The following is an 11,346-nucleotide window of genomic DNA, read 5'->3' on the forward strand; positions in this document are numbered from 1 at the left end:
CAGATTGAGTCCCGTTGATGTGACCAACAGTTGCCATGGCAACTTATGGACGGAGTGACTGAGAACAAACGGAGTGTGTGTGCTCCAGCTCTCGGTGCTGGGATGGTGAGGGGGGCTCTAATTGAGAGCAAAAACAGGGTGGGGGGTGAGGGGTTTCCCCAAAACAAAGGGAGGATTGTGGGTCCGCTCCCAGCCTGTGTCGGTCACAAAGCGCCATACATTACGTCTCTTCTGTATAACCCCTCACTAACACAAACACTTCCTCCAGCTCTTCATCTGTGTCTCACTCAGACAAGGGTGCCCCCCCCCCCACCGGCCTGCAGAGAAATACCCCCCCCACCAAAAGATCCTGCATGTGGGGCCTCCCACTCTTATCAGCATGCTGCTTTACAGGATGTGAGTTCAAACGTTCAGTAAATTGAAGGTGGCAGCAGGACCCCCACCCCCCCACCCCGTTATGAAACTTTGTTCACATGAACTGACATGAAATGTTCCCCTCAGTCGGTGCTGAAAGTATGTTTGACAGCCTCGACACAGATTTACTGTATTGACACATTCCATCGTCACGGCAACAGGGACAGCAATGAACCACAGATACCAAAATTATGGTCCAATGAAACCCTAGCGGCTCCAAAAAAAGGTGAAGCCTGTTTATGACACGGAGGTTGGGTCAGAATTCCCACCCTAACCCCTAACTACTGAAAAACTATATAGTGCGGCACTATGTAGTGCCCTGAAATGAAAAAGCAATTCGGACACCAAGCTCACTATTTATTTATTTTTAAAAAGTGGATATGACATCATCAATTTCACTAAGTTAAAATCTAATTGATATGAGCGTTTTGCGATGATTATTGATGAGTCCACTGTCTTGTGAAGATAAAACCCTTGATGGTTTATTAAAAAAATACATTTTCTTGGTAAAAATTGATCCGACGCAATGCATTGTAGTCCATATTTGCCGATCTAGTGAGCATCGATGTACACTGGTTTTTCGCAGAGACTTCTGGGAAATCTCTTGGGGACTGGATTTTGGAATTGTAGATTCAGACAGGACTAGAAAATGGCAAATGCGCTATTTAGGGGTTAGGGTGGGAATCAGACACAGCCTGAGATGGAAAACGAAACAAAAAAAACCTTAGTTGACTCTTAGTGACTGATCCCCGTTTCTGTTCGTTCAGAAAAACCTTTTGGCTGCTGATGTTTGCTAAGTGCATCCATGTTACTAACGGCTGCCTGTTCAGACTGGAAGCTCCGGTGTTTGTGTGATGCTGTGAGAGATCAGCTGTCTGTCTGTCAGCAGCTTCCATTACGTGGCGCTTAACCCTTGTGCTATCTTAGATGACCCCACCCTTACATTGACGTGTTCTCCCTACCATGACAAAGGTGGATAAAGGTGGAAAGATTTCATGTAATCCATGGACACCAGTGAAGATCACAAATCATTGAAGAAAAAAGGTTCAGAGCACTGTCTAGTGGGTCTAGATGACCCAACTACCAATGGTAAAGTGCCTAGGATAGCACAAGGGTTAATGCATCCTCCTCTTTCTGATTCATTTCATGCAAGCCATTTGACAAACTCAGTAATTCCTCAATTTCTACAATGATTCTTGATAATCCATTGCTGAATTTAAGAAAAAAAGGTCACTTTTTTTAACTATGGATTTCTTACTGCAAGGCAAAGGGTGCATCTCTAGGAAACAAATACCTATTTGTAAGTTAGAACTCATGGAGAGGTCTGACATTTTCATCTTATATGCCGTCCACCGCGAGAGACATCATCTAAAATAATCTGGAAATCACATTGCATGATCTTTAGAATAATTTGTGTATGCTACTGCTGCAAATAAGTATGTGAGCCCCGTCTACCTGCTAGAATTCTGACCCTCAAAGACGTCCGCCTCTAGTTAGTCCACCTCCACTTAGAAGCACCTGTTGGAGGTGGTTACCCGCATAAAGACACCTGTCCACCCCAAGCAATCAGTAAGACTCCAACCACTGATATGGTCCTGACCAAAGAGCGGTCCAAAGACACCAGGGACAACATTGTAGACCTCCACAGGGCTGGAAAGGGCTACGGGGCAAATGCCAAGTAGCTTGGTGCAAAAACATCCACTGTTGGAGCAATTCTTAGAAAATGGAAGAAGCTAAACATGAAGTCCTTTCAATCTCCCTCAGACTGGGGTTGCATGCAACATGTCACCTGGTGGGGTCTCTGATCCAAAGAAAGGGGAGGATTCAGCCTAGAACTGCACAGGAGGAGCTGGTCAATGACCTGGGAAGACCTGGGACCGCCGTTTCCAAGGTTACGGTTGACATCATATTTGAAATCATGCGGCACAGAAGGTTCCCCTGCTTAAACCAGCACATGTCCAGACCCGTCTCAAGTTTGGGGGGTGTTTTTCTGCACATGGGATAGGACGACTTCTGTTTTAACCCTTGTGCTATCTTAGATGACCCCACCCTTACATTGACGTGTTCTCCCTACCATGACAAAGGTGGATAAAGGTGGAAAGATTTCATGTAATCCATGGACACCAGTGAAGATCACAAATCATTGAAGAAAAAATGTTCAGCGCACTGTCTAATGGGTCTAGATGACCCAACTCCCAATGTTAAAGTGCCTAGGAAAGCACTAGGGTTACGGAGAGGATAAGCGGGCCATGGACAGCCAGATTTGGGGGAACAACTTCCTTCCCTCAGTTAGACTATTGGAGTAGGGGCGTGGCTGGGTCTTCCAACATGACAATGTCCTGAAGCACACAGCCAGGAGAACCAAGGAGGGGCTCCGTAAGAAGCAGATCAAAGTTCTGGAGAGTTCTAGCCAGTCTCCAGACCTCAACCCAATAGAAAGCCTTTGGAGGGAGACTGTTTCTCAGCAACAGCCCAGAAACCTGACTGATCTAGAGGAGATCTGTGCAGCAGTAATAAACAAATCATTAAAAAAAAACATGTAATGTGATTTCCAGATTTATTTATTTTTTATCATGTCTCTCAAAGTGGACATGCAGCTAAAATGTCAAATCCCTCCATGATTTCTAAATGGGAGAACTTGGAAAATCACAGGGGGTTCAAATACTTATTGGCCTCACTGTACATCTACCACATAAATGCACACGTGTTTTAACATTTATCCAAATAAACTATCAGATCACCACCGGGCTGTTTTCAGAAATGGCCAATCAAATTGAGCAGTTGAGTTTCTGTGTCGTAATTACTAAACATCCACTAAAATAAACTGTCAAGAAGAAAGAGGGCAGAGTTGGTGAGTGTCTACACATAATGTATTTATTAAGGTTAGAGCAGTTCTGTTCCATTGCAGGAGTTATGCTGGAGCTAATTTTGACAAATGTTGATGCCATTGAGGAGGGAGGCAGACAGGAAATACTCTGTTTTCACTTTATCACAGAAAAAGAAGAGGGAAACCCCTTGATGCTTGAATTTATTTCCAATGCATTTATGTATTTTTGCTGAAATACTGCTAAATTGTGGTAATTTTAGAGCCAAAGTGATTTGCTGCATATTTGCATCCAGGGGTCCAGACTATGAACTCAACAGGAACTGAATCAAAATGAATTCATAGTGGAACTCAAGTTACATCAAAACAGAAAAGAAGAGGTTTGGGTGTAAGAAAAGGATCTGAACAGCAATAATTCATCCTCCAACACCGGACCTTCAAAAGTGAAAACTCCTGAAAGAAGTAAACATAAAGGTTAGTAGACACAAGTTCATCAACGCTTTTCCAAGACATGAACACCAGTTTTTAAATTCAAAAACTGATTTAAACTCTTAAAAAAACCTCAAAGACATCTTTTAATCTGTTTTCAAAGCGTTCCCAGTGGTGTTTGATACATGATTATGTCGTTTTTAGAGAAATTCACCTGAGTAATGAGTTTATTTCCCATCATCCCTTTGTTCACCCTCTCTCCCTCTAGCTTACAGCCCCTCACACTCCCAACGTAACATTAGCAGTGCAACAAAAACAGCAGCCACATCAGATCTATCCAGCCGTTCAGTTCTGATCCAGATTCCAGCTCAGACCAGGAGAACAAAGACGTTCATGGATCTGTTTGTCTGCAGGTGGATGATCAGAATGGAGCAGAGCAGGGAGCACGTAGCCCTGGTTATTGCAGTTTGTACCTGAGAGTTTTTCATAACAGCATTTTTTTGGTCTGCTCCTGGTTCACTAGAATTTCAATAAAGAAACACTCAGAAATGCAGTGTCTTCATTTTCTTTATAAATATCATCCTTCATCAGAAAATACCACAATAACACATTTAAAACACCATTTTCTTTGAATGGGTCTTTAAAAAACGTAGGAATTCCCGAGTTTTAGTTTTATCCACAATTTTTTTAAATAAGAGTTTATGTGTCTAATTTAAAGTTTCCAACCATAAATGCATTTTTTCATCATTTTTTTTTTCTTCTGTCATTTTTTTAATCTTGTTTGAACATTAGATAGAGATGGTTTCTACTTGAGTTGACCTATTTTACAGTCACACTGCTGCAGTAACCGTCACGGATAGTTTTCATTGGTGTGTTTTGTTATTTGAGCTCCATTCCTGTTGGTTCAGTGACTCACCTGTTCGACTCCCACGCAGTCAGGGCATTCAGGACATCAGGCTGTTGGTTGCTCCCGGAGAGCTGCCCCCCAAAGCCCCCCAAAGCCCCCCGGGTTCTGACCAGAAACCTTCCGCTTTTCTGGGTCGGATTCCTGCGCGTGCTGGAGCGTCTCTCTGCGCGCGTCTGCGCTCTCGCATCAGCTGCTGTGGACGTCACACATTCTTCCTCTATCCTCACCTCCTCCCTCCCTCCCTCTCTCGGTTTTTCCGTTACGCCGGAGCATCTCTCCTGCTCCCTCTCTCCGCGCCGCCCACTCCCTCTCTAGCATCGATCCGCCGCCGCAGCAGCAGCCGGTTCCTCCGCTTCATCCCATTATCGTCTTGCTGCGCTTTCCTCGTTTTTTTAACGTTTTCCTCATTTCTGTGAAGCAACGGAGCAGTAGTGGGAGCGAACCCCCTCCCCATCAGCATGGCGAACACCGAGGATAAAGCGCCAAGCAAGGAGAACAAGTCCAGCTGGAAAGACTCCATCTACAACCCGCGGACCGGGGAGCTGATGGGGCGCACGGCCAGCAGCTGGGGTAAGGACCCCCACTCACGGGCGCTGCCGCGAGGCTTCCCCCTGTGCGTAGATGTGTGTGTGCGGGGGGAGGGGGGGTCCTGATTCTCACAAAGATAGGCTGCTTCCGTTTCCCTGCATGGATGGATTGAATGGGAGTGCGCTGAGGAGATGTCCCAGGCCTACATGACGGTGTGAAGGAGAAGCCTGCTGCTGCTGCTGCTGCTGCTGCTGCTGCTGCTGCTGCTGCTGCTGCAGGGGTGCAGAATCCGGCAGCTATGGGTCGGTTTAGAGTCCTTTAGGTGAGGGGATATTTGCTGCCCGCTTCCTGTCAGGGCAGCAGACAAAGCTGCTCGTTACCTAACCCTATAGGATGCTGCTGCATTCCTCAGCTAATCTGCCGATGAGGATGATGAGGATGATGATGGGGCCATACATTTATGTAATGGTCCCCCGGCGTGGTGGGGCTCCTGCTGCAATCTGCCGGCTGCCCAGGCCTCTGTGCTGCTATGCAGCGGGATGCTCCACTGCAGTTGCATGGCCGCCCACATTAGCATGTCTGTCAAGGTCAAATGGGATTCCCTCTCTCTTCTTTCTTTAGTGTACCAGGCAGGTGCATTGTGGGATATGGTAAGAGAGGGCTGAGGGGACAGAGTGGCATACAGCAGGAGGCTGAGGGGTTCATCCCAGCATTTCTTGTCCTCGTGGGTGTGAGTGCTGGACCGGCTGCATGGCGGTAAAACCGTTCTGAGTGCGTAGTTAGTGAAGTGCCACTCTCCTCCGGATGAAGGATGCAGCAGCTGCTCGGAGCTCAGGCGCCAGTCTGATCTGAAAGTGCAGCCGTCTCATCAAAAATCGCCTCGGTTCGGCGAGCAGCGGAAAGAATTTCCTCCTCTGCTCAAAATGGTTTCTGTCACAGTTCACCCAGACTTTAGACGCTGCTGCTCTGACAGAGGAAGGACCGGTCCGAACACTCGTCTTCATCCCTCTTCTCTGTCTTTCCAGCGCTCATCCTGCTCTTCTACCTGGTTTTCTACTGTTTTTTGGCTGGCTTGTTCGCCCTGACCATGTGGGTCCTGCTGTTCACTCTGGATGATTACGTGCCCAAATACAGAGACCGTGTTCCCTACCCAGGTGAGCTCCCTGAAAGCCGGGCAGACTTTCCCCCTGACATGCATTACTCATGCCGGCACCAATAAGAAACTGCCATGATGTTGTTTCTGCTTTCTGCATCGATCCAGCTAGATGTTCACAGCTGCACTAATGTTTGATGGCTGCTTTGGCTCCAGACAAACAAACTCCCATAATTCCACATCTCATTTCCAGGACTGGTGATTCGCCCAAATTCACTGGACATCTCATTTAACAAATCGGACCCCCTGAAGTACGCGCAGTACGTCCAGCACCTGGAGAAGTTCCTTGAGAGTAGGTGCAGTAGTGATTGCATGAGCACCAGTCTGCCTTTAACCAGTTCACTCATGGGATGTTTGCATCTCCCTGTCAGGGTACAACGACTCAGCGCAGGAGAAGAACGAGAACTGCATTTCAGGAGAGTTCTACCTGCAGGACGGCCCTATAAGTATGGTCAGGAGGGCGTGTCCCTTTAGGAGGGCGTTACTGAGCTTCTGCTCTGGTCTGTCCGACACCAACTATGGATACCAGGAAGGAAAGCCTTGTGTGATCCTGAAAATGAACAGGGTAACCCACCCCGCCCCTCCAGCACCCCCCGGGTTTCAGCTGGACTGAGCGGTACATTTACAGCCGTTTGTGTCTCTGCACAGATCATTGGCCTGAAGCCTGACGGAGAGCCTTACATTAACTGCACAGTCAAAGTAAAAACACACCTCTCGTGCTTGTTTGTATGATGTCGTCTTTGATTTCTGTCAGGAGATTCATCGAGGTTTCTTTTCTGTTGATCATTTTTCATTTCTTCCTTTTTTTGTTCTTTGTGTGTCTCGTATCTTTTTGCATGCTGTCTCTGACGTCTTTAGGGTAAGAAGAACCTGAATTATCTGGAGAAGGTCACTGAATCCATGCTGTGTTTCAATGAGGGGCTCATTTCCTTTCCTTTCACTGTCTGTCCTGTGTCAGGGTCTCCTGAAAACCCGTTCCAGTTCACTTTGAATGGAAATGCTCATTACTAAGTTCATGCTAAGATGGTAATTGTCCTTGCAGAAAGACCACCCAATCCAAATGTACTACTCCCCCAACAACGGCCAAATCGATAAGATGTTCTTCCCTTACTATGGCAAGAAGGCCCATGTAAGTATGTTTACCTGCTCAGGTGAGTGGGTGTGAGTCTGCAGCTGACTGACCCACTGCTCTGTGCTGCAGGAGAATTACCTGCAGCCCCTGGTGGCCGTAAAGCTGCTGATTACCAAGGAGGACTACAACAAGGAGCTGACCGTGGAGTGCCGGATCGACGGCTCCAACCTCCGCAACAACGACGAGAGGGACAAGTTCCTGGGTCGCGTGACCTTCAGGGTCAAAGTGGTGGAGTAGAGATGAGCATGGGAAGAAACCAGACAAGGCTGCCCACGTCTACTCAAAGGGGTCGTGTTTGAGGAAAAAAGTGTCACAAAGGTGTCATTTGGGAATTTTGACACAGGCTTTGAAGCAAATGAGATTTGGGATGTGGCTTTGTGTCCCTTCTTTCCTCCATGATTTCTTGCTGTCCTCATCAAAGGTCCCCAGAGCAGAGCCGTCCTTTCTGAGTTCATCCGTCGCATCATTATTTATCCAGTATGCTTTGTTTTGTTTTTAGCATTGGTGTGATTTGATCGATTATAGCCACTGTTGGAAGCTGTCTTGTAAACCGCTAAACCCTTTTTTTAGACCTTCTTTTGTGGTCCACCTGCCATTAGGACGAGTGGGTTTCAGTTTCGTAGCCTCTCTGAGCTGCAGTCTTATCACCGGGAGGATTTGTATCTTGCTGTATAGTAGAACCGAGAAGGTAGAAAACGTCCAACACATCTCCAGAGTATTCTCTCATCGAAAAGACTTAATAGTAACATTCCTAATATAGCCACTGTATCCTGTATATGAAATGCCAATTACAGAGTCCCTCCATGTATGAATACATTGTGATCTGTACCATATTTAGGGAATTATATGTAGGTCTTTGTGTTGTGACTTGCAGAGCCACAACCTAGTCTTGTGCCGTCTGTCTGTCTGTCTGCATGTCAGTCTGTCCGTCTGCCTGTCTTCCCGTTTACTGACCTTTCTGCGAATGAACCTCCGGGACGCTGGGTGTCGATGGCTGAGGTGTCAAAATTGCTGGTAGAGTGGAGAGGCGCTGAAAAGGCGTTGCAAAAACAACAACTTCACTGTAACTATGTACTGTATCTTTACGTGATCAGTATACTTATCTGGGTCTCAAAGATTGTTTGTCAGTTAACTCTTCTTCAGCCTGTTTATCTGATTGTCTGCCAATCTATTACTCTTCGTTGTATATATATATATGAAACACTATCTACCACATTTACTTAACTCACAGTGTATTTTTGTCACAAACATGCTGTCTGTGCACTGTAAAGAAATAATTTAAGCAAAGATTTACAGGAAATGATCTTATTCAGAACTCTGTTTACACTGTCGTTGAAGGAACCCACATTTCAAAGAACAACGTGTACCATCTCTTCAGGGTGCCTTAAGACCTGATGAAGCAACATGTGGAATAAAAGTGATTTTGGAAAAACATTCCAGCACATTTTTAATGTCACGTGAGCATTATTTCATTGAAAAGTCCCTCCAGTCAAAGGAAATCAAAGACTCCCTGAATTTAACGCGTGATCAATCACTGTTTCTAGGTCATCAAAAATCACCAAAAATTTCAGAAAGATTTCCCGAAAGAGATTCTTCCAGTAAATAACAAGCACAACACGCAAGGCAAAACAATTTTAAAGTTCTCTGTTTGCATTTGTACACAAAAACACCAACAAAAATGTAGATGATGTTGGTAAAACCAGAGGAGAATCAGAAAAGCCTCCCCTGTGATTTCATCCAGTCTAAAAGTTGAAGCAACTCCAACAATCGGTTTAGATCAATGCTACAATCTTCATTTTTATTGGCTCAGCCTTTTATTAAAACATCACTGTGGAGTCGGCTTCAGGAATGATGTTCAAAGAATTGGATTTGGGGTCAACTGATTAATCGAAAACATTTAAAACTAGAAGAAAAATTACAGTGATAAAGCAAGAAAGTCAAATATGTTAAACAGCATATCAATAATGTGTTTCACATTCATAAATTTGGTAGATTCCTATCTAGTGTGGTGCAAAAACCCAACAGCTCCGCCCCATGTCAGTCACCCACTGCTATGGAATGGCACCCTTACCCAGCATTCCTCCTCAACCAGCATGGTTGTGTTGCTCACTCTGACACGAAGGTCATGACTGCTGGCAGCTCCAACTATCCAAGTAAATTGGTTCTGTCACAATTGCACTGAGAAGGTTCTAAAAAAGTTCTCCTATTGTTGGACTTTCTGGATGCATTATCTAAGGCTTTTCAGAAATAAATGGTAAATTGTATTACACCGCTTACCAACCTTTCTACAAGTGGAAAGGTAATAGAGGAAAGTGCAACAACCACAGTAGCACAGTGGGGCAAAAAAGTATTCAGTCAGCCACCAGTTGTGCAAATTATCCCACTTAAAAAGATGAGAGAGGCCTGTAATTCTCATTTTAGGTAAACCTCAACTATGAGAGACAAAATGAGAAAATAAATTGAAAAAATCACGTCGTCTTATTTTTAAAAACGTATTTGTAAATTCTGTTGGAAAATAAGTATTTAGTCAATAACAAAAGTTCAACTCAACACTTTGTTCTGTATTGTTAGCAATTACAGCAGTCAAATGTTTTCTGTAAGTCTTCAAAAGGTTTTCATAAACTGTTCCTGGTATTTTGGCCCATTCCCCCACGCAGATCTCTTTGAGAGCAATGATGTTTTGGGGCTGTTGCTGGGCAACACAGACTTTCAACTTCCTCCAGAGATTTTCGTTGGGGTTGAGATCTGGAGACTGGCTAGGCCACTCCAGGACCTTGAAAGGCTGAAACCACTCCTTCGTAACCCGGGCAACGTGTGTTTGGGATTGTTGTCATGCTGAAAGACCCAGCCATGTTTCATTTTCAATGCTGATGGAAGGAGGTTTTCATTCCAAATCTGACCATACATGGCCCCATTCATTCTTTCCTTTACACAGATCAGTCGTCCTTGTCCCTTTGCTGAAAACAGCCCCAAAGCATGATGCTTCCACCCCCATGCTTTACAGTAGGTATGGTGTTCTTTGGATGCAGCTCAGCATTCTTTCTTCTCCTAACACGAGTAGAGTTCTTACCAAAAGGTTCTCTTCTGGTTTCATCTGACCATAGGACATTCTCCCAGTCCTCTTCTGGATCATCCAAATGCTCTCTAGCAGACCTTAGACGGGCCTGAACATGTGCTGGCTTTAGCAGGGGGACACGTTTAGCACTGCAGGGTTTGAGTCCCTGGTGGTGTAGTGTGTTACTGTTGGTAGCCTTTGGTACTTTGGTTCCAGCTCTCTGCAGGTCAGTCACTAGGTCCCCTGTGGGATTCTGGGATTTTGTGGGTCTTTGGGAAACCAAAGAATCGTGTGTGGAGAAACAGACATCTCACTAACAAGACCAAAGTGAGAGCATGTGAAGCTTTTGTATCACTTTTCTTGTTGGACAACTAATCGTCATCTGGAAAACCTTCTCAGTGCTTTTCATGCTGACTTAGACTCCAAGTCATCTTGCATGAAGTATGGTTCTAAGTCTTGGAGCCATACTTTGGATCTCCTGGACGGACAAAACAACCAAGGAAGAACTCTTTCGTGTTACCGACTTCCATGTTACAAACCTCTGTCATCCCAGTTGAAACTCACTTGACTAAGATGGGTGGGTCATGTCCACAGGATGCCCAAAAGTTGCCTTCTTCGCTGCATTCTGCACAGTGTCCTGAAAGATGGCAAAAGACCAAGTGGCTGAAAAAACAACAGTGCGGATCGCATGAGGTGCTCATGTCACGTGAGTAAACAGGAAGTGCTGCGATGCTGCTGTGCTACCAAACTGGCGTGGCTCAGGTAAAACCAGCTTTTCTTTTGATTCATTATCTGCCAACTTCAGAAAAATATTGTTACAGACATTGAAATTGTTCAGTCTGGAGGCTCTGGAAGATTACAAAGGTTACATTGACGAGTGTTTCGAGGGGATGGTTATGAGGAA

The 11,346-nt window shown here is 45.3% G+C and overlaps 1 protein-coding gene across 1 annotated transcript; it reads left to right on the top strand.

Annotated features, from left to right (window-relative positions):
• The first annotated feature begins 4,729 nt into the window (after positions 1-4,729).
• atp1b3a (ATPase Na+/K+ transporting subunit beta 3a) lies at positions 4,730-8,821 on the top strand. Its single transcript, XM_004078637.3, has 7 exons — positions 4,730-5,144; positions 6,128-6,256; positions 6,449-6,547; positions 6,627-6,820; positions 6,904-6,954; positions 7,298-7,384; positions 7,457-8,821. The coding sequence occupies exons 1-7, from the start codon at positions 5,033-5,035 to the stop codon at positions 7,622-7,624; spliced, it is 840 nt and encodes a 279-aa protein (XP_004078685.1). The 5' UTR covers positions 4,730-5,032; the 3' UTR covers positions 7,625-8,821.
• Positions 8,822-11,346: the final 2,525 nt, after the last annotated feature.

This window comes from Oryzias latipes, chromosome 17 (genome assembly GCF_053564925.1).
Source record: "Oryzias latipes strain Hd-rR chromosome 17, Olatipes_Hd-rR_3.1".
NCBI lineage: Eukaryota > Metazoa > Chordata > Actinopteri > Beloniformes > Adrianichthyidae > Oryzias > Oryzias latipes.